We start from the raw sequence: 24,505 nt of genomic DNA, 5'->3' as shown, positions 1-24,505 counted from the left end.
CAACGATGCTCAATTGGTGCCAAGGGGCCCAAAGAGTGCCAAGAAAATATTCCCCACCCCATGACACCACCACCACCAGCCTGAACCGTCGATACAAGGCAGGATGGATCCATGCTTTCATGTTGTAGACGCCAAATTCTGACCCTACCATCCGAATGTCGCAGCAGAAATCGAGACTCATCAGATCAGGCAACATTTTCCAATCTTCTATTGTCCAATTTCGATGAGCTTGTGCAAATTGTAGCCTCAGTTTCCTGTTCTTAGCTGAAAGGAGTGGCATCCGGTGTGGTCTTCTGCTGCTGTAGCCCATCTGCCTCAAAGTTCGACGTACTGTGCGTTCAGAGATGCTCTTCTGCCCACCTTGGTTGTAACGGGTGGTTATTTGAGTCACTGTTGCCCTTCTATCAGCTCCAACCAGTCTGGCCATTCTCCTCTGACCTCTGGCATCAACAAGGCATTTCCGCCCACAGAACTGCTGCTCACTGGATGTTTTTTCTTTTTCGGACCATTCTCTGTAAACCCTAGAGATGGTTGTGCGTGAAAATCCCAGTAGATCAGCAGTTTCTGAAATACTCAGACCAGCCCTTCTGGCACCAACAATCATGCCACGTTCAAAGTCACTCAAATCACCTTTCTTCCCCATACTGAGGCTCGGTTTGAACTGCAGGAGATTGTCTTGACCATGTCTACATGCCTAAATGCACTGAGTTGCCGCCATGTGATCGGCTGCTTAGAAATTAAGTGTTAACGAGCAGTTGGACAGGTGTACCTAATAAAGTGGCCAGTGAGTGTAGACAAAATGCAAGAAAATCAAGGGGGGGGAAAAAACTCAGAAATGGACTTCAGGTTTCTGTTTATTAATATTGTGCTGTATTTCCTGCATTAATGCAGTTTGTTTTAGTTACATTTGCAATTTTACTTTTTATTTTAAGGAAGAGCTGGATAGTATAACAAGTATTCGACTGGTGGGCTAAAACACTTATATGTTGTTGTTTTTAAACATTGTAAGCCAAAGGACCAAGTCTCATTAAAACATCTTCTGACTTTGGGCTGGCTCATTAAAACCTCTTGACCAACACTTCACCATTGCATGCTTGATAATCATACAAATGTAATTGGATTATAAACATAATTTCTAGTGAACCATTACCCTGTTAGGAGGGAAGTAACAATTTAAATGTTGCTAAATGTTGATATATGTTGATGAAAATAAGAAATTTCTTAATACAAAAAGATACATAGAATGTCATGAAAAGAAAGAAAATTTAAATTAAAAACAATTTAGTAAAAGAAACTACTACTAAGTCACAAACAGCATGATTTGGAACACATACAAATAAAAATCTCTGTTTCACTAAACTTACTGGCATCTTTTACTTTTATGGAAGTAAAACATCATAAAGCTTTATTTCTTCTCTAGATTTCTGAGCACAGGTTGGTGAACAGCAAGGAATTACAGGGGAGGCAAAACATGAACTATAAGTACCAGTATATTCAACTTAGAGAGTACTCATAGCCTCTTAGAATGATTGCCTGCCAAGCACAATTTAGTCACATTAGCATTGAGAAAATACAGCAATCATAAAAAAAAAGAACTAAAGCAGACACACATAACAGCACCTGTGGAATTGAAATATCAACTTTTAAAAGAACCAAAGCACTTCTAATAATTGCATGGTATTTTCTGTCAATGGTAATTTTTTATGGATTTCAAACTTTAATTGCATTTTTAAGATGTGATTATTTCTCTGCAATAAGTGTTCTAAGACAGAGTAAAACAGCTCTGTAACATAGAATCGTTAACAATGACAAAGTTAGATGTGATCTCAAAGTTTAACAAGTTTTTTCCCTTGATTTAGTTTTACGCTTTGTGTAAAATCTCAGATTATAGTTCATAAACACAACATTCAATCACATTAAAAGCTAAATTACAGTCAAGACAGCAATGCCTTTCAGGATGGGCTTTGTAGGATTCTCTCCAGCATTAGTAATGATGTAACACAATGTCAGTTGAGCCTGTTTTGCTTATATCAAACTCTTTAATCGCTGGTTTATAAAAAAGGAAACTGCCAAAAGACAATTGAAAAAACAAATTTTTAAGTGTGTAACATGTTTCAAAAGTTACCTTGCAGTATTTTTAACAACAATAGAACAAGTTACTATATTCTTCACTTATCAGAAACAATAGTTTGTCTAGAACATACATCTTTGTAGCTGTTGCTTGTTATGAGACTCAACAAACTTGTGCCTGATAACATAAAAGACAGGTTGAATGTTGTTAAATGAACTATTTATTTATATGGGATTTTTGTTCCATTTCATGTTTATTTAACAATCTTACCATTATGGTTAAAGAAAACAATGTAATTTGATTAACTCATTTCACTAACTATCTTAAATGTAGTTGGACAGAAGCCATAGATTATAATGTAATAATTTTCTTTAATAATGTATTTTCTAAATGCCCTTTTAGCATTTTAGTGACACATTTATTAATCTTATCATCTAAATAAAGAAGGTATAAATACTACTCTGCAGTATTAAATGTGCATTATAACATAAATAACATTTTCTTTAATTTTGTGAACAAATCTAGTTCAAAATTTAACTTTTTTTCTCTTTTTTTGGAGGTACATTTTTAAAATACACTCCCTTTATTTTAGCCCTGTTTAGAATTTGAATCTGTTTGCCATTAACCACGAGGATAAGAAACCATTAAAAGACCACAAGAAATATAATTTGAGTAAACCTTCTAAAATAAAAATAAATATTCATAAAAGTATTATAATTAGTCATACAGAATTCTATGACTGGTGCATAAAAAATACATTGTTGGTTTTAAAAGCAGCAAAAAGCTATATTTCCCAATTAGCTCTACAAACTTTCTTTTTAAAGATTTTGGGGCGGTTCCTCCTTTGTGCAACGGAGAAACAAAACAAACAAACAAATACCAAACAAAAAGTACAAAACAAACAAACTCCAAATGATCAAAATGGGAAGAGGCTATGATGAACATCACCAAATTCTTAGAATATTTTTGCTACATATAATCAAAAGTTGAGTCTGGAAGGATTATGTAACTTACTTGGCACCCTGTTAATCGCCTTGAGAGGCCGCAGCACCCTCACAGTTCTGATGGCTGTAAAGTTGATGTTCTGCAAATCCAGAGAGTATTCAACCATCCTGGAAAATATACACAACAAATGACAGGGGAAATTAATTAATCAAATAAAATGCAAATAATTCAATCTCTACTTGTAGAATCAGATGATTTATAATTTTTATCAATCCATATTTGTTCCTGTTAAAACAGAAAGAGAAACACACAATCCCCACACAGCTGGGATCCTGCTGTGCTCAGTCAAATATGAATAATATGATTAAATATAAAGAATTTTCAATACAACAATTTCAAAGAAGTTTGGAAAAATATTTTCAGCACAATTACACGTGAAGGTGTATTTTTTACGAGCAATGTTAAGGCACATTGCAGGGTATGGGTGAGCTAAACATTTCTTTATCTGGACACAAGTGAAAGAAGGTGTCAAACCAAACTTGGGAAAGTTCAGTAAATCTCCTGCAGTCTTCTAAAGTGGCAATGCTGCCTTTAGCACATGGAGCGAAGCCTCAAAGTGTAGGATGTTGGTCTGAAGGCATCTATGAGCAAGAGAGCACTGAGATTGAATGTGTAACCATCTGAGATGAAAGCATAGTGTTACAAAGGGGCGAAAATTGGAGGTGGAGGAGTACTCTGGCATCAAGTAAAACTGGGAACAGCATGTGATAACAGAAAATGAGAGGGAAGGCAAATACAATGTATTTTACTAGTTGACCTATTTTTGTCAATTTATTAAAGCGGAAATATACTTTGCCTGAGGTATAACAGAAAGTAAGACAGCTGAGGAGTAGGAAATAGGAGGCAGGGCTCTACAACAACAAAGACAAAAACAAAAGGTATAGGAGATGCAAAGGCATGAGACATGGGAGAGATCAAACACAAACCTGAAAAGGCAAGAGCACTTATTAATTGCAGTATAATGAAGGCAAAAAAGTCAGATTGAGAGGGGGAGTCAGAGAAAGCCTGAGGCTTTTATAAAGTGTTAGCAATCAGTAGACATATATATATATATATATATATATATATATATATATATATATATATATATATATATATATATATATATATATATATATATATATATATATATATATATATATATATATATATATATATATATATATATATACACACAACTTTTTTCATACATTCCCTGGTGAAAACCAATTTAAGTTCTTGTCAAGCCAGTCAGATGTGAATTAAAGACCCACCTGTCACTTGATGTTGTCTGATTTGCCTCTGACTTGGACTGAGCTCAGGATGATAGTGGTTCTTAAAAACATCAGTGCTCCAACTACAGGTTTCTCTAGTGCGAGCCAACATAAGTGACAAAGACTCCTGAGTAGGTGTCAAAACAGTTTCATAAAACTGAGTAAAAAGGCCAGTTGCCTCCGATTTAAGCCTATTTTGTGGTTTCCATGACCTGGATAACTTTGCATTTACACAGGTCTGAAAAGTCAAATCTCAGGCCAAGTTAGAGCCTGGGTCTCAATCTTATTGAGATGTGTCGGGGTAATTTAAATGGGTTGTATTTTCAAGAAACATCTAAAAACATTCCGACTGAAACTTAGGAATAAGGCAAACATCGCTCAGTAAAGTTCTGGAAGATGGCTACAAAACTATTACACTGAATTTCTTTTAACCAAAAATGGTAAGACTAGCTATTATGGAAGGTTCAGCTCAATTTTCTCTTTGTATGAGTCTCTCCTTTTTAAAATTAGCAAAACAAAGAATCTTTTTTAGGTGTTTGCATATTTGATTTATTTTTTTATTTTTAGTTTCCTTCAGATAAATAAAAATGATTACACATTATCACATTGTGATGTGAACACCCATGGGGTGTTCGAATGTTTTGTATTTTGTTATAAACTGTAGTTTTCCCAGCAAAGCTCTTGCTTGGTGATTTGGTTTAAAATATATAATTTTTTAGCTTAAGGCTGAGTTTAGAGATTGTGGTGTGTTTCTCCATTTTAATAATGATAACTATTAACTTTAGAATGCCATTGCTATACAATGGACATGAGCTGTTTTGTGTATGGGATGTTTAGACAAAGAAGTAGAATCTGTTGAACAAAATCGTTTAACATCTATGGTTTTGGTTAAGGCCTCAACAGGTCTTTAGAAAATTGTCTGGGCGAGCACAGGACTGATGACTTGAGCTGTGAGGGTTGTTATAATAATCTTGTTCTCGTCTTTGCAAAGGCAAACAAAGTGCTGATTGCTTCGCCAACATCCCTTTATTTAACTGAAGTTGCATATGTATCTTTTTTATCCAACAACAATATAATATAATGTCACTTAATTTAGGGAGTAAGGTGCATGTGTAGTTGCAGCAGGTACCTATTTAGTAATTTTATCCAGGTGATGAAAATTATCAGTAAAGGGCTCCGGAGAAACTCTGTCTGACAGGTCAAAGTAAACTGTGCTAACTAATAGCTTTGCTGCAGCTATGTAGTGGCCAAGCACACCACATTTCCTCCTATGTACAGTTAAGTACAGTTAAGTTGAAAGTCCAATATGCGGAGCCTCCATAATCAGTCAGCTATAATTTCTTACACATTACATTAAAGGTTATCCTACTCCTAATAAAAATGTTCTCCATAATATCACTTTAGGGTTAATAAGTAAATGCATTTATCCAAGAATGGAAAATGACAACTTGTTATCTTCACTGTCTATGACTCTTTTATGTGTGAATCACAACTTAACAAAGCAGTCTATAGTCAGCAATGGATTTGTCTCTTGGCTTTACTTTCATTCCAAATATCCTCCTTAGACAGATGTAGCTAGGCTCCAGAATTTTCAGATCCAGGTTTAATGGTTGAACCTCTGAGAAGCATGTGTGAGTCCAGATGGTGAATCCTGAAGTTTGGAATCAGTTCTACTGGCAGGATTTAGTCTTAACCTTGAATGTGACAGCTGAACTCTCTTTGGCAGCCTCCTCAGAAGTCACACAAAAAGTCCTAAAAAGACACACCGACTTAAATTAAAATTAGTTTACAACTTTTTCCATTTCAGGACACCAAGTTGTAGAGGAATATCTATCAATAATTTTATTTGACAAATTTACATTTTCAAATCTACAGGAAACATACTAGGAGTACAACCATTAACATGAAAATATAATATAGTGGATTGGCAAAAACAGAAAAAATACAAAATTGCAAAACAACAGCACATATTTTTAAAATTAGCGAGAAATCTCATAATACAAAGCATTTAACCGTTAAACACATTTAGATTATATTTTATTTTTTCTAATTTACCGATTGGTGTGCAGAATTGGTTTAAAATGATTTAATGTTATGATTAGAACATTTCCAAATGCCTAAATTCTCTTATTACATTAAGGACCGGATCTATCAAAGGTTTGCGTGTATAAAAACGTGAGCTATTTCACTGCGCACGCTAAAAAATTTACAAACTGATCTATCAACAGCGTGCTAAAAGGATTTGGTCTTTAAAACGTGCTAAATAGCGCCTCTTATCCATTTAGTACTTTTTCTGCAATGAATATGCAATATGGGGCGTTTACACGCAAAAGTGGGTCTTGTGGGAGGAGAACATGTAAATATATTAATTTAGCACTCACAAAGTGATTTATCAAACCTGAAAGCAATTTTGCTAACGGTATCTGACTCTATATTTAACACGTTTCAAAAGAAGGTGCAAATGGTCTGATGCGTAATTGCGCACACATGGCAGTGGTTATTGTCGCAAGAAGGAGACATCGAAATGAAGCAAGGAGACGCAGAGAACGCATTTTTTCACTCCGTGGAAAAATGCGTTCTCTGCTCTGGAATGAACGAGGAAAACGATCATCAAAACATATCGTTTATCCAGCATTGCCATTTTGGAGCTGTTGGAGGAACTCCGAATGAATTTGGAGCCAGGCACAAGGAGGACCCACGCAATACCAGATATCACAAAACTCCTTGCAACATTGCATTTTTTGCATCTGGAATCTCCCAATCTCGTTTTTCAGAAGTGCTGTCCGACGTTCTAAATGCCATGTCGCCCTGACTACCGGAGAACCCCGACCTCTGCGCCTGTGGAGCAACATGCCAATGCTGCGAGGATGAATACGCGCAGTAATCTCATCCACATTTCATCCATTTTTCTACAGGCCAATACAAAACACCTGTTTTGTTTTGTTTTTTTGTTTTTTTTTTACTGCAGTGAAGTAGAAATTCAGCCACATACCACCTTAGGGAATAAAGGTTGCCAAAGTTTATATATATATATATATATATATATATATATATATATATATATATATATATATATATATATATATATATATATAAAATTTTTGGAGGGGGTGGGGGTGTCACTGTAAGATTAAAATTTCTTAATGCACTAGTTTGCACAAACTACAAACTACTTTGCCGCAAACTACAAAACGCGCAAAACCATCATTTAAATAGGGCGTCTCCAACAGTTTTGCACCTGCCACCAGTTACGCAATCGCTCTTGTTAAATCACCCGCAAACCATGGTTCAGCCCCTCGCGCAAAATTCCAGTTTGCGAGCGCAAATTGCTCCAGCAAAATTGGATCTTGATAAATCCGGCCCTAAGTTTTTCTTCTCAAAAAGAATGATTTTTCTAAAATAATCGAACTCATCTGAATTGGATACAGGAAGGAATAGATATTTGTTTCATTTTCACACCATGTAGTTTTGTTTTAAAACAAAAAAGTAAAGATATAGCATATACAGACTAAATATGAAAAAAGGTTCCTGATGTTGAGCACTGTCACAGAATTTTTTCATCAGCAGTTCACTTATATTTCAAAAGAAAGATATTGGCAAAAAGGTTTTATATATTTGAATATAATTTCAAGCCATCTGTCATCTTTGTTTGATCAAATAAGCACAAGTGGAAGGAAATGTAATGAATAATAATATTAGTCAGCTCTGTTTTCTTTCATAGTTTTGATCATAAAAACAATGGTACCATCTGGATACAACAGGTGAGTATTAAGGAATGAAGCCAAAATCACTATAATGTGTTTTCCTCAGTGACCAAGGTCATCATTTGCATTACATATTTAAACAAAGCAAAAATTATTTAGAATTTATCATGTGTATACTTTTATGGTTATTTGAATGTTGACTACTATCTCTAAACACGCATTTGTATGTATGATAATTTTTAAATATCATTGTCAAAAAACGAAACTCTGACCCACGGCAATTACTTTATGTATTGTTGCCTTTCTCCAACAACTCTTAGGCCAGAGGAGAGAGTGGGTGGTACACCTTAGGCAGCACGCCTAAGGTGCTTTAAAAAAAGAAAAAAAAAACTCCATGCACACAAGGAATACTACAAGTAATTTGCAGAAACCAATTTACAGAAAAGTCATTTTTTTCACTGTGGGAGGGAGCCTGAGTGGGGCTCAGTAAAGAGAGAATACAGTGGAATAAAAAGATGCTAAAGAAGTGCATTGCTGGTTTCATTTGGGTTTCCAAAACTAAGATCTAAGTTTCATTTATAAGTAAGCCCATAAAAGCCTGTTCTTCATGTGCATTAGAAAAAAAAAAAATAATAATAATGAAAAAATAAAAAAGCCAGAATACATACTACAGTTCAAGCTTTCATAGCAAATGTGGATGTTATCTTATGACCTAGCATATATTAGAAAGGCTATCTAATTAGAATGACAGACATTGAATAGATTTAGCCAGGACAATATTGAAGCTAAATAGATATTGTACAAGCTATTCCACTGACTGTACACTGGCCTAATGGAGAAGAATATACTAATGTGGCAATTACCACAGAGCACTAAACGGCACATTTTATGCTTGCAGTCCAGACTAAACTCCTTTTGGAGAAGACGGCATCAATTATTTAAATGAGATTAATGAGTGCAGTACATTTTGTGTCCCAAAAGTCATTATAAAGCCAGAGAAGCAACAGAGGTGTGCATGATCACACGGACATACAATCATTTACAGAAGCTGATTGTATTTCCTTGCTCTTACCGTTTCCATCCTGGCCTTGCATTTTACACATTAACTTTTCACCTCATAAGGTCTTTCATTAGTCTCATGGTGCATCACTAAGGGTTGATCTTCACTCTCCCATTTATATGCTCTGATATTAGAATCCTCATTGATGCTTTTGGTTTTCTGATTCTTTGTTTAGTTTTTTTTCATTATTATTTCCAACCTTCCAACTTTGGTACAACAAATATAGTAGACCACTAAAATGTAATCTAAACTGAGTAGGAATGATGAAATGTGGGTGCCACTCTTCATTCTTTTTCATTTCTATCTCTTTAGAATTGCTGTAGAAAATAAATGTTTAGCAACCAGAAAAAATGCAATAAATGCAGAGGATGCAGACAGCACAAAGATGTCAACATCAATAAGTGATTCTACTAAAAAAGCAAAAGACAAGCAACTGAGCCACTTTGAGAAAAGTACATTTGCCAAGAGGCCTTCTACAGCACATTTTATGCATGTGCTCTTCGACTTCTGCAGCTTGCCATCATCAAAGAAACATGTGAAAGCCAGTATATTTATACAGATGTAAGAGAAATATTCACTTACCAAGACAGCTCCTATTCCCTGACATTTTCACAAAAATTAATTTTAACAAGACCTGATCATTTATGTAAGACATGGTTTTTACATTTGCCTTTGCGCAAAACACCAGGTTTTACAAGAAAAATACAAAAATGAAAGCTTATGCCCATCTATAACTTCTTAGACAAGACTGACATAAGAGGTACAAAATAACAGGTGGGGAAAAATAATTCTGAAACAAATTTTTGTTAAATTTACATAAAGGAATGTTTAAATGAACAATATTACATTTTAACTGTTATTTTAAGCAGAGCATAATGTTCAAATCAATTAGCAACAAAGGTGGTATAGCTAAACATGAAAATATCAGTTAAACATTTAAACCATTAACATTGGCATCCATTTAAATATATGTATGTAAAACAAAACAACAACCATTTTTATTATATTCTTCAAAACTATTTTGTATCATCAAAAACAACACAAGGTCCAAAGTATGAAGATCAGAATGTGTGGGACTACTCAAAGTTTGAACAAAGCCAATCAAGTCTAAAATAATATCAAAGGATGCATTTAACCTATGACCTTTAATGTCAGGATGGGTGTTAAAATCCCCCACTATGATGACCTTGTCAGTATTTAACAGGATACTCTGTTAAAGCCTCATTTATGTTCACATAATCCTGTGGCTGCAGCAAAGTTTCTGTAAGGCAACACAAATCAATTTGATTGTAACAAAGCAAGTAATTAACTAACAGAATTTATCAGGTTATCATCAGCAAGCATGAACCCCTATAACAAAGCAGAATCCTTTGCATTAGACGACTGAAGCTAATATTATAAAGGTGCCGCAAAGAGTTTAACATGAGTACAGTAGGTGTTTAGGGTTGATTCAACTTCTTTCTGCTACATATTGATGTGTTTCAAAGAAGGGCACTGAAGCCCTGCTCATTTGTTTTAACAGTATATAAGTGGGAATGAGTGAATGTGGCCTTAGTGTAAAGTGCTTTTCTTTTAATTATGAAAGACTGTTGCTCTAATTAGTTTGCTAGTTGTATTTAATTTAACCAAACCCAGTGTGGAACAATACTACTGAGAGATATGAAACAAGAGCACAAATGTTCTGGCTCATTGCTAAGGAGCCATCATTTGTCAGACTCCCTACATATTATTATTCGTCAAATGTACTGCCATATATCAAACACAGAGTTAGAAATAAGCAACCATAAAGTCCTCTTTATAAAAAAGTAATATGGGGTGGTACATGGTGTAGTCATAGACTGGGTGCTCCATATTCAGAAAATGTATTCCTCCATGTTGTCAGCCTTGGTTTCAGACGCTGACATACTTTTCTGTCTGGCAACTTCAAAATAAAGGCGGTTAATGGCCAAAGAATAAATAATTAGCTGAAGTGAAATATAAGGTCATCTAACTACCAAAGCTGCTGAGTTCTACAGCAAATTTAACCGTATTTTCTGACCAAATCCCGATATAGGTACAAAGATTAAGACACAATTTGCAGCAAAGGTTAATAAAATTAAACATTGTTGTACAGAAAAAAAACACTAAACCCCCTAAATGTTACTACCAGAGACAAAACAGAATGTGAATAATATCTACTTGAAATTACTGTTAATGTTAATTATACATGTCCATCTAAGGATATTAGAATGTTATAAAAAAAAATTCAGTGTCTTCCATTATTTACTTAAAATAGTGAAATTATATGAAATACATTCATTACACATAACGTTTTTTTGTACATTTTATCATTCTGGATTTAAGATCATAAAAAGGCTATATTTAATGTCTCAGAAATTTAGAATTTTAAATAAGACATACCGGTATAAAAAAGTCATAGTAGAAAAAGAAATTTCCTGCTTTTTAAAAGTAAGTTCATGTTGTTGCAATCTTTTGTATAAGTTAGCAGTTTTACATGGAGGCAATCAGCCTGTGGCAGTGCTAAGGTGTAATGGAAGCCAAGGTTGCTTTTATAGTTGCCTACAGGACATCTCCTTTGTTGGGTCTTACATCCACAATCTTCTTCTTGACAATACTCCATTGTATTCTAAACTCGGGCATTTTAAATTCTAGCCCCAGAGGTCTCATGCCTTGCACCTTTGCTCTCTGCTTCAACACACCTGAGTCTTCAGGTCAATAGCAGGACTCTAAATATCTTGACAACATGCTGTGGAGGCATTTCAACCATTTGATTCAGTTTTCTGGGGGGGGCAAATCTAAAAAGTGCAAGACACTGGGCATAGAGGACAATAATTGAAGATCGATGCATTACTGGGTTCACGTCAGGCTAGTTTACTTCCCAGTGCAATACATATCATGGACCTTGAACTATCATTTGGAACCTTTGGCAGTGTTTGCAGGTGTCAGGTTCTTAGGGAAAATAAAATTACTATAGCTTGTCAGCAGAAGGAAGCATAAAGTGTTCTAATGTCTTTTTCTATTGTGAGCAATGTACTCCTAATCTCCTCATTCACCAGATGACAACAGAGAACCATCAGTGTGAGTAATGATGCAGAAAACAGACTATAGTAAATGTACACTCGTTGTTGCTATTTGATTAGGTTCACTTGCTGCAGTGTAATCTAAGTACTATTTTTACTAAAGTCCAGCCTTCATAAAAGCTGCAATGTTTATTCAATGCAATTGTGAATCAGGCATGCCCTTCAATCTGCTCTCCTAAACATTACGTTTTAGGCAGTTCACAGTATAAGTGAAGCTGTTAAGTTCTTCTACATCTGCTTGATTTATAGATTTGACATTTAGTTATGCAAATGTGAAACAAGAACATGTTGCATTCACAAACAGGTAGCACAGCATGAATTTTGACATATGGACTCAACACCTGGTAGTAAATTCTGTCAGTGTAATCTCACTAACTTAGGATTTTACGATTATGTGGACATATGTCCTTGAACAAGAACTACAAAATCATTTTCTTTAAATAAATCTAACACTTTTGCTGACAGATTTGGAAAAACTATCTGTGCACAAAGAAGAATATTCATCATGAAATGCTGCTGTCTCAATTTTTGTGTAACACAGAAATGTGTTGCTGTACAATGTCTACTGTATTTTAGCCAAGTGGTGCCCCCCTCTAAATACATAAACATGCAGCAAATCTAAAATATAATGCAAACACAAAAAATGAGACAAGAAAACCAAAATTTTAGAAACACACAAAACACATGCAAAGGAAACACAATGCAAAATTGAACTACTGAGAAAATATGTTTTTACAGAAAATTGAAAGAGTGAAAGTGCAAACAGTCTGCAAACACGTAAATGATGCCAACACAAAACCACAAAGAACACATGCAAAGGGGAAAAAACTGCAAGTAGGAAAGACAACAAGTAAAAAAAAAAAACCTTAAAATTAGCTCTGCATAAGACTAGTCCTCCAGAGTCCGACATACTATAAGTAATTTCAGCATAACTCTAAATGTATTTTATTTGTTTAGCCTGATAAACCAGACTAAATGTGAGATTAAATGTGTAATTTAGGCTAGCCCAGATGAATGAGACATGGGAACATAGTTGATGAGAACAACCTGTTTTTTTTTTTTCAAACCATGTCTTTTCCTATTGGCCAACGCTCTGACCAATGAGCGCAACTGACTGTGATGTAGTAAGCACGACAGAAAGCTGGTGAGGGAGTGTAAACAAGCAGCCTGTGAAATGGCTGTTGGTAAAACGGCGAATACGTCTTTCTTCACTTCACTTCACTTTCACTTTCTTTTTTTTAGCAAATAATCCAACATTAAACAACAAAACAACATCAAAACAAAACAAAACCAAAAGTTTACCAAAAAAAAGAATAGGCTGAAGCAAAGCTTATTATTGCCTACCATGTTTTATACTTACAACCTTTAACATAGCTTAACATAGGATTTTATCATTTTACATTTTAAAGCCCTTTTAAAATTCACCAAGAAAGGAGATTACTTTAAATCATCATTCAATTCATTCCACATTTTCACACCAATAACTGAAACACATCTAGACTTTATCTGACTCTTCTCTTTTTCACATTCAAATATAAACAAACCTCGCAAATTATATTTATTCTCTCTTGACTTAAATAATTTCTGAATAACAGAAGGAAGACTTTTGTTCACTGCTTTATGCATTATTTCCAGTATTTTTATATAAACAATGTCTTTGAATTTTAATGTATTGCTTTGAATGAAGAGTTTATCAGTTGGTACACGGTATCCCACCTTATTAATAAGCCTTACAGCTTTTTTTTGCAACTTAACTAATTTATGAATAATTCTTTTATTTGCATTTCTCCATACTTCTGAACAATGAGACAAATAAGGAATAACCAAAGAGGAATCTATAATATGCAGGCCTTTAATATTTATTAAATCTTTTATCTTAAATAATATTCCAATAGTTTTTGCAATTTTATTTCTAATATATTCTATGTGAGGCTTCCAACTAAGTTTGTTGTCTATAATAATCCCTAAAAAATTTGTCTCATAAACTCTTTTAATTTCAACTCCATTTATACATAACTTTACATCGTTATAGACCCCATTACCAGAGAATACTGTACCATAAAATTTAGTTTCCCCTTCATTTAATGACAACTTATTATAATCAAACCATGTTTTCAACTCAGCTAACTCTTTTTCTATCGTTTTTATTATTTCATCCAAATTTTTCCCTGAAAAAATAGATTTGTATCATCAGCAAACATTATAAACTTTAAATCACTGGATACTGCAAAAATATCATTTAAATAAAGTATAAATAATTTAGGTCCTAGGACTGAGCCTTGAGGAAGACCAAATTTTACTATGCCTGTTTGAGACTTTGTGTTATTGATTTGTACATATTGTAATCTATTACTTAGATAACTTTTTAACCACTGGTATGTAACTCCACGTAGGCCATACAGTTCACATTTACCCAATAGTCGTGAATGATCAATGGTATCAAATGCTTTACATAAGTCAATAAACACACCTACAGTATTAAGTTTCTGGTCAACTGCTGCAGCAATGTGCTCCACAAACTCCATCACAGCTAAAGTTGTGGAGCAGTTTATCCTGAAGCCGTACTGGTGCTCATTCAAAAAATTATTTTTATTGAGAAAAGAGTCCAGCTTTTTTATAAATAATTTTTCCAGAATTTTTGAAAATTGTGGTAGCAGTGATATCGGCCTATAATTTGTTAATATTTGTTTGTCACCATTTTTATGGACTGGCATAACCTTTGCCATCTTCATTTTATTAGGAAAGGTTCCAGTTACGAACGAACGTTGCAAATATGAGTAAGAGGTTTAATAATACAATTAATTACCTCTTTTACGATAGCCATATCAATATCATTGCAATCTTTGGATTTCTTATTTTCAAATTTTTTAACTACGTCTATTACCTCACTTTCACTCACTGTTCCAAGAAACATTGTGTTAATATTATTGAAATTATGATTATGCTTCCCATCTTTAGCCTTTGGCAATTTATTTACTAAATTAGGACCAATGTTAATAAAGTACTTGTTAAAAATTTCAACAATATCCTCAGTTTTTCCCACTATAGTATTGTTTTGGTTAATACATATAGGGAGATCTCCTGCTCACGTTTATGCAGTGATCCCCTGCTCACGTTTCAACGAAAACCCTAAGCCTAATCCTTCCAAAACTGATTCCAAAGCTGCGTCAAACAAGAACTGTTCAATAGTTGTTGCCATCTTCCTTGTGCTTTCTACGGCGTTGCGCAGTTTTGTCGTCATGCCCTCAAAACTCAGCTCGCTTTGCATTCAAAAATTCAAAACACATCTCAGCGTTATGCTTGGCCCGCCAGTTCTAGGGCCTGGGGCATTGATGGAGGCTAGACCACTCGCAGGTAAATATGATTTTGGCCAGGGCTAGTTTACTCGGCTAGTATTTTTTTGTTTTTTAACATATTTGTCAAAAGTGTCACTATGTAGGGCAGTAACAAAATGTGATTTTTCCAATTCGACTGATAGTAAAAGTGAAATTGATGCTTCATTCTATAACAGCATCACATTAAGTAGAGCCATGTTTGTGGGGTGGGGGTTGTGTCAAGGACAAAAATTTCTTACAATACATTTTGCTGCAGCGTTACATTGGTTATAATTGGTTATATCAGGTAGGTATCACCCATATTTTATTGCTAACCGTAGTGTGTGCTCTACTAACCCCATAGAATAAGCTAATACTAGATAAGTTTTGCACACACATCTCCATGCAAGCCAATAACTGGGGAAACTTTCGAGTTGTCCAGATGTCAGTCGACTCAGCCCAATTAAGTCAACAAGTCCTTGTTTTGCTGAATGCTCTACCTCATAGTGGAGTATGAGACAGATAACCTATAAAATATGAAAAGGAAAAAATCCTTTTCATCCTCCCAATAGTCCTACTACCATTTGCAGATGTAAACCACTCCTTGTCAGAAACAACCAATAACAGCCAAAGTTTCATCAGAGTCATCACACTAATATATGAGCTGCTCACATCCCTCTCCACCAGAGCTCTGATTCAGCGTGTGTGAGCTGTGATTGACACTCCATCAGACGCTCCTCTGTCTGTGATTGGTTGTTTTGACTCGTCCCGAATTATTCTTTCCAGATTGAAATACAGGCAGTAGGCGGTACCAATTGAAGCAGTTTTTTTCACAGGTTACATATCACATGTACTGCTGTCTGGGCATAGGGACAGTTTTAGCCAATATGACAAAAAGGTGATTTTTAAAAACTTACAGACTTCAGCTTTAATGGCACACATGAATTGAGAAAATGGCTTTTTTATTGGCTTTCAGCTAGAGAAAGACAATACATAAAAACATTAAGTACAGTAGACCTCCAAATGAAATCGTATCTTGGTGTGAAAAGGGGACTAAGGCTAGTGGATTAAATGAGCAATTATTGGTTTTGAGTAATAGGGTCTTTGTACACTATTATAAACGTTTGCACTAAGATTTGATGTATTGTACTTATTTTCTGGCTAAATAACATTAATTACCTACTCACTTTTTGATCTCGAAACATACCTCTCGTATCACTTTTGCTGACTCCTCAGGCCTGCACATACTGATAATATTGGTAATATCTTTAAGCATGTTACCCCAGACAGGATCACAAAAGGGAATACTCAACTCTAATAGAATACAAACATTTTTGTCTTTATATAAACAATGGCAAATAAAGCTTTTTTTTTTTCATCATGCCACAGGGCACGATTGCTCCAGGGGTTTGGTGCTTCAGCAAATTAGGATTGTGTTACTAACAGGATGTAATCTTATCATTGCATCTTGGAGGCAAGAGAAGCTACACATATTACACCTCACACAAGATGGTAAAATAAAGTTAGGGATATCATTAAGTAGTGCAAGTGCTACAATTTCAACTTCAATCGTGAGTTTAGCTCAAGACAGAACAAGTAATGAGTAAAGAGGAATGAAGCAATCAATCTGATGACATAGAAGGGTTTTTTTTTTAGCTGTGCTTGATAATGCCCAATGTAGATGATTCATGTGAACTAGCTGCTAAACATTAGTAAGCTGCCAAAAGAGCAATATTAGTATGTGGTATTGTGCTCTCAATTTGTACTTCAAATTGCAATAGTCATTGGAAAAAAGTGGACATGAAAATAAATCCATACATTGTGATATATTTCAAATATCCATAAATAATAGCATTTGCTTTACTTATACACACCATGTAATGATGGAAATAATAAAATGCACAAGACAATACAATTTACTTGCAGTATAAAGCATTTTCTTTTTGTCATAAACCATAACACAATGGACCAATTTAAAAATGCCGCGATAGCCAATGGAAGAATGTAATGTAATGTAATAGAATAGAATACAATAGAATAAATAGAATAGAATAGGCTTCGAAAAAATTAAGACGTGTAGTTCAATAGGAAATCTACACGGTATCTATCTTCTTCCTCTCATGAGAACCAATAAGTGACATTATAAAGGCAGAAGCACAGAACCTGGACTGTAAAGCCAAACATTACACAATAATATTAAATGGGCAGTTTAAATAGGGCACTACACTGTGCAAAGACACCCTATCTCTGAAGTTGCATTGATTAATCTTATCTAATCAGGAGAAAGAGTCTTGACTAAATAAAAGAGGGACTCTCTTTTACACTGGGGAAAAGTTATCTTTCTAATTTTCACTCAAAGCTTGGTTAGTGTATATAGCTTTTCTCCCCACAGACTCATCTGGGAACTGTCTTTTGAATTTGCAAAGATTGTCTTTGAGGATAGTAACACACAGATACATACTACCTTATCATTAAAAGCCAGCGAATATCAACATATTCATATTTAATGCTGGAATATATATTTAACAATGGGGTGATCAGCCATGCATGGGTGCGCTAAGGTTTGTGTCAGGAAGACAAAGCAGGTTGAGACAAAAAAAGCAATTGAGGGTCAAGACTTTAAATAGAGCAACAATAAGTCATAGTTTAATATTTGAACTTAGAAATAATTTAAATATGCCTTACTGGCTCGATTAAATTACCACGCTGAACGTTTATATTATTGCACAACATAAAAAAAAAAAACTATATATGTTTAGATTTTATATTTTGGTTTAAACCCCTTAAGCTTATTTTTTTCTATATTTTGCAACTTCTGTACACTAAAATGTCCTAAAATCACTTTTCTAACAGCCACTTTGCACACTAAGATGAGAATCAAATAAAAAAAGAGCGAGGTTCTCACCCTGCCATGACGATGAAGAAATCCAGACGGTTCCATGTGTCCCCAAGGTAACAGCGCCGCCCAAATATTCCCAGAGCAACCATCTTTATAACCATCTCCATAGCAAAGAAGATGTAGATGAACGCATCAAAGGCCTAACAAAAAGATAGTTAGAGACAAATATAAGAGGGAAACCTTTTCTTACAGTGCTTTATTTTACAATAAGAAAAATCAAACCATTATCAGATTTGTACCATCACATACTGTAAGACAACAAAACATGATTCACACCTACTTGAAAGTAATAATATCTGTATATGTAAGTTAGATTTTGGTTCTGATTTACAGTGTGTTTATTTTTAATATTCTGTTATTTTTGCCATTTAGTTCACTTTGCTTACTTTTTGCCATGTGTCCCCTAGGCTCAATTTAAATACTGAAAATTGCAACTCATATCTTTTGTTTCCAGCTCCTATTCCTTCACCTTTCTTGGGTTAACAGTAATAACTTTACTATGTGAAGAAAATTAACTCTGTATTGGTATGCTGAATTCCGATAGCCTTTATCCTTCTGAGCGTCATTACTCAATGAAAATGAATGATGCTTGTCTAATTAAAGAACTACAAACACAGTTTATTGATATATTGTGAATGGCTAAAGCTTTCCATTATAAAAAGAAATACATACAATATAAATGTCCTTAAATTGTTATGTGTTCTACACACCTGAAGAAATAATGCATTTTTTCAATTCTGTGAGATCGATTTTGTAAGTACAGTAGCTTCTATTTACAAGATTTGAACCCTTGCAGCTCCATTTGCAAAATTAACCATTCGCAGGAAGTATTTTTCTACCTTCTTTACTGTCAGTACTATGTGTACAGCACTTACTGTATCATGGCGACCGCTGACTCTCTTCTGCTTTGGCTTGAGAGTCCTTATAGATTTGCACAATTCAGGCATTTGTTGTTTTTGTTTTTTGAATAATGTTGTCTTTACCTTTTCCAGTGCTTATTTCAGTATTGTTGGATTTGTTCTTATTTTATTCAATGTATTTTACATGTTTTACTCGTTTTAATAATTTCTCTCTCAGCTAAAGCCTTCTGTTAACTAGTAAGTTCTATTCACCTGTATCCCCTCATTTACCTACTGTTCTGCACCTGCTTTTCTCCAATGCTTAACCTCTTACACCCTAAGGGGGTATAAATAAATTTCTGCCTGACAAAAACACACAAAAGTAAATAACTTATAGCCTCAAAGCTATTAGATTTAAGAAGAAACTTTTGGTACTTCTGTAAAGGTAAGATGTCATAGAATGGTTTTCTGGTGTCAGCACCATTGTAGCTTTGACCCTGCCTGAAATATTAGGGACAAAATACAAAATATTTTGCATTTTTTGAACCTCGCCAAAATATTCTTAGAAATAAACATTGCAAAACACTACCAAAAATTATTTATAGCACAAAAAAGTAGTACAGACTTTCAAATCTAAATGTTGTGTAAAAATATACCAAATTTGGACTCAATCAGATGAATCATATTTATTTTAGAATGGTATTAGTGAGAAATTTCTTAGGCGGAGAGGCCATTTTGGCACATTTATCCATAAATGTCACCAAACTGTGCCAAATATGTTTTTTACATCAATACTGGGGGTTTGGTAAAACTACGAGGTCATGTAGCAGCTGGACCCGCCGGTGGGTCCGTAGGGCTCAAGGGGTTAAGCCTCCAATTCGCTGTCACTATTCATTGTGTACATAATTCTTGTATTAAATCTCCATGCCAGTTTCTCTGTTTACCAAGCCTTATAATATGGGAGAATGAGTGGTGGGTCTATGATATGCATCTGACAAGGGATTACTCTAGATGGAATGGCTTCCTTGTAGCCGAAGTCAACAGCATTCAAACTGCAGGTTGCTCAAATGTTGGCAAGCAGATTTGACAAAGACCCCTGGATGGGTGTCAGCACATTTCCAAAAATTCACTGAAATAAAGTCAGAATGTTTCTTATTTGTTCCCTAATATAAATTAATTATTGTGCTGGTTTTTCAGTCAGGATTTCTTTAACAAAAAAATCAAAAGTGAAGAATAAAGGGTCACATGGCCTCCTTATCTTCATTTTGATAAACAAAAAATGAAAACCTTAGCTTTTGGTCACACCAACTTCCTCGTTAAACTTGTTTTAGATTGTTATAGATTTTTTTTCTGTTATTTTTCACTAATTTCATGTCAATCTCGAGCTTCAAGTTCCAGCCATCTGCTATTTTTCATATAAATAACCACCCCCAAAGCCTGTAACTGTCTTTTGGAAAAAAGTACCCTCAACAATATTTAATAGAAAAATAATAATAATCATGGGCAGGCCCATATCACAACCACCTTAAATGAAGCATTTAATAACCAGGAAAGAGGGTGAGGAAAAATTCACATCTTGTAATGGAATATGATTGCAGCTGTGAGCAAAAAGCTTTGATTAACTAATATTCCTTTTGGTGTAAATAGGGAATTAGAGATGAACTGACATGCTTGGTGTTGCTTGTAATTTGATTTTCAATGGTAGGACTGTAAGCAACAGAATCTTAAACTGAACCTTATCTGTTTGTGACAAGCTAGCAGCTGATGAAAAGCACCGTACTACGGATTTCTGGAGAGTTTACGGACATAAGACTGACCAGCTATTAAGGAGGAGGAGCACACGTCTGTCACTACTCCACGGAAATGGATAGATTACGAAACCTGATAGTGTAGATAGTGAGCAATGATAACAAATCATTAATTCACTGAGATTTTTGCAGCCCTTGATTTTACTATTTCTATTCACTGTTTTCTTTTCTATACTCACTTAACACAGGATGATTCCTAAAGAGGGAACTGGTTTGCCTATGCTGGTGAAGATTCTTATTCATCCAGGTCAGAGTCATTCCAAAAAAGGAAAAAAAAAACAATCCACTGGACTTTGTTTTCCAAGTTTGAAGACATTGCTTCCCATCCAGGAAGCTTTCTCAATTCAAAATTTTGCAGGCCAAAACTCAACTTTGCAGACCAACAATGACCTCAACGACTCCCCATTACTAAGGAGTGGACCTGTTTTTTTTTCAGTTCAATTTGCATGTTTTCTAAGCCATAAACGGCTTTTGTTTGGGCCACTTTATAAGCTGAAAACTCTACTCCAGACAATTTTTGAAACACAAATTTTCTGATAATAGACCAACTTGAATACTTTAAACGTATATACGTTTTATGCGTATAATTTGTCTTAAAATGAGTAAAGTATGGTGGACAAAGTCATACTTTTTTTAGGAAGCTGACTATCATAACAATTAATGAAACATATTACCTGCTATAGAAACTCAAAGGTAATTCCCTTTAAGTAAAACTGAATGCTAAATCTGTGTTCACTGATTGGATCTCTGCAGGGTAACTTCATATAGATACTTATGTAGAAAACATTGGCCTTGTCTCTTTGTGACACCAGTGACTCCCCGACCAATATAGAGGAGTTTACCAATCTTCGTATCATGTTTATGGGGGCTGGTGGTATTAAACACAGTATGGATAAACACTTGGGGTTTTCGTGTGTTATATCAGAGAAGTTCTCTGCTGTGTTGTCTCTGTGAAAAAAGTGCTTAGCTGATTATCCCAGGGAGCAGAATTTTTTTTCAGTTTTAGCTTTTGAAAAAGCAGAAAAATATGATATAAGGATTCATTGTTCCAATTTTCCTGATTTACTGAAATTTGCTGAAGAGAGTTTTTGAACACACTGAACACTTCAAAGGAAATCTTCAACTGAAGGTAAATACAGACATCAGTTCTTTATCTCCTTAATCTGTATTCTCTATTAGTTTGAACAGTCATAAGTTAGGGAAAATCTGGCTTTAATTTCTTAACAATATTAATATTTCTTCAAGGATATACACAATGTAAATTATTGTAAAATATCTTCTATTTAAGCAACAGCAGAACTTCCAATAAACATAAATACAAGAGTGTTATGATTTAACCAGCTTACAATGCAACAATCATGTTCATTCAGTCCACCTGTGCCTGCTAATCATGCTCATCCATTTCAACAACTACTTTTGCTCTTTCATCCACAGAATCATCGCCACATTATCAAAATACACAGGGCCTGGTTCCTAAAGAATCTAAATAAATATTACCGTACAAAAAATTGGTCTGTTGCAAGTAGCGCAAAAAGGTTGAATATATTCTCTTCTATGAGCAAATGTCATTTGTTTCTGGCAAGTTGAAAGTTGCCATAAAAAAGAGATAACATTCTGACAATGATCTGTTTCAGGTCATTATCCTTTTGCATGAGCAGTGACCTGTGACCGAGGCCAGTGTTTTGGACAGTGGGCAGCATATTTCTCTCTAGAATCACTTGTTAATCTAAAGGTTTTATTGTACCCTGAAGAGATTCAAGGCACCCTGTTCCAGATGAGGCAAAGCAGCCATATAACATAAAAGATCCTCATCGATGTTTCACAGTACATACAGTGTTCTTTTCTCGATATGCTTATTTTTTTTACATTCTATGAACATAGAGCCAATGTCCCTTGGCAATCCTTTCAGAGTCTTTGTGGCTTGTCAACATGTGGTTTGGCAAATTCCAGTTTGGCTTTTTTTATGATTTGTTTTTAACAGTGGTGTCCTCCTTGGTTGTATATCAAATCCACTTTGGCTCAAATGACAGATGGTGTGATCACTGAGCTTTTTTTGAGAATTACCTTTATTCTCTTTAGAAGTTTTTGTGGGGTCTTTTTTTTTCTTTACAGTCCATATTATCTATCTCTTTGGTTTGTCATAGCAATAGCAGCCATTCAAAATGGTCCTTCCCAGTCAAAAGCCAGCCGAATGGCAGCCCACTTATTGAAGGGGGACCAGCCAAGGGCCCATCAAGGAAAGTGGGGAACTTTTGAATGGCTAATTTTTCTCCTGTGGCTACTGCAAGGGAGGTTTGCTACAGTCACATAGATCTTAAATTTCTGAATATATGCTTGGAGATGGTCGTATAGCCTTTATATTTAACGTGCTCTTTCCTTCACTTCCTCTGGTCCATGCTGAGTGTTGTACACGCTATGTCAACAAACAGCACAGTTTTATTACATTTTTATTTTTACAGGCAAGTCATTAAGAAAAAGTTCCTATTTACAATGGCGGCCTGACAAGTGGAGTACCCACTTAGCAAAAGCAAAGTGGAGCTAAAATAAATGCAGTACATTAGCAATACATACATAAAATACAAACACAAGAGCTAAAATAATAGAGCAGTGATTATAAATAGGCCTACTGACTGATTGCGAGATTGTAGACACCTTTGATGCTAATTAGTGGACACACCTTAATTTAAAATGTTACTTTGGTCATATTATTTTCAGTCTTTTCTAAGGGTACAATAATTTTTCATCCTGGCATATTTTATGAGTTTATTTTTGAAGATCCTTCTGTTGCAGCATGGTTAAATGACAATGTCTACCTTTAATTTTTTCTCTTTCATATACTTCTTTTAAATTTTTATCATTTTTATAACATTCAACTTATTTCTATGATCATTGTGGATTTTTCTTTCACTAAAGATTGGGTACAAAAAATTATTATAGGTGTGTATTTTACAAAATAAACAATAAAAAGGAGTATTTTTGTTTAGTACACAGAGTGCAGATAAGCTGTACAATTCTTATTGTGCTCCATTTGATTTTTCATTGTTATTATTAGTGTACCTAAGTTAATATGCAATACAGTAATTAATCTGATGTGTTGAATTGCTAATGAATGGGCATAAATACAAATGTACTTGTGGGTTGATTAACATAGCAAAGCTATAGAGCAAATCTAGCCATCTCTATTGAATGATTTTTAAAAATCTGGATGCCTTGATGGTTAAGTTTACTGTTGGTATGATATGATTTCTGTATCTACTACAGTCTTGCTGATGTGTCTGGCAAAAATAGAAGCCTATCAAATTTGGCTTGCCATCTGCTTGCTGCCATGTATATGCTCTCATTTATTATAATGGCTGTGTGCTGCAGATACAGTTGAAAATGGGAGTTATAGTCTGCAGGGAGTAATAATTACTTAGCTTCACCTGTAGTGCTCTACCTGTGGTCTTGGGTGGATCTGTGTCTGTCTCTGTGT

General features: G+C 34.7%; 1 protein-coding gene across 1 annotated transcript in view; it reads right to left on the bottom strand.

Annotated features, from left to right (window-relative positions):
• LOC119774839 (voltage-dependent T-type calcium channel subunit alpha-1I-like) overlaps positions 1–24,505 on the bottom strand; it is a gene marked incomplete at its 3' end in the record, with an annotated part of 204,036 nt that overhangs the window by 85,094 nt on the left and 94,437 nt on the right. Inside the window, exons 4-5 of the mRNA XM_038272535.1 lie at positions 18,393–18,526; positions 3,086–3,183 (exon numbers count right to left, since the gene is read on the bottom strand). Of these exons, the coding sequence (XP_038128463.1) occupies positions 3,086–3,183; positions 18,393–18,526 (232 nt within the window). The remainder of the gene's footprint in view (positions 1–3,085; positions 3,184–18,392; positions 18,527–24,505) is intronic.

The sequence above is a fragment of the Cyprinodon tularosa genome, unplaced genomic scaffold (assembly GCF_016077235.1).
Source record: "Cyprinodon tularosa strain WSP-4 unplaced genomic scaffold, ASM1607723v1 ctg834, whole genome shotgun sequence".
Classification (NCBI taxonomy): Eukaryota; Metazoa; Chordata; class Actinopteri; order Cyprinodontiformes; family Cyprinodontidae; genus Cyprinodon; species Cyprinodon tularosa.
This window is presented reverse-complemented; position numbering and strand designations above follow the sequence as displayed.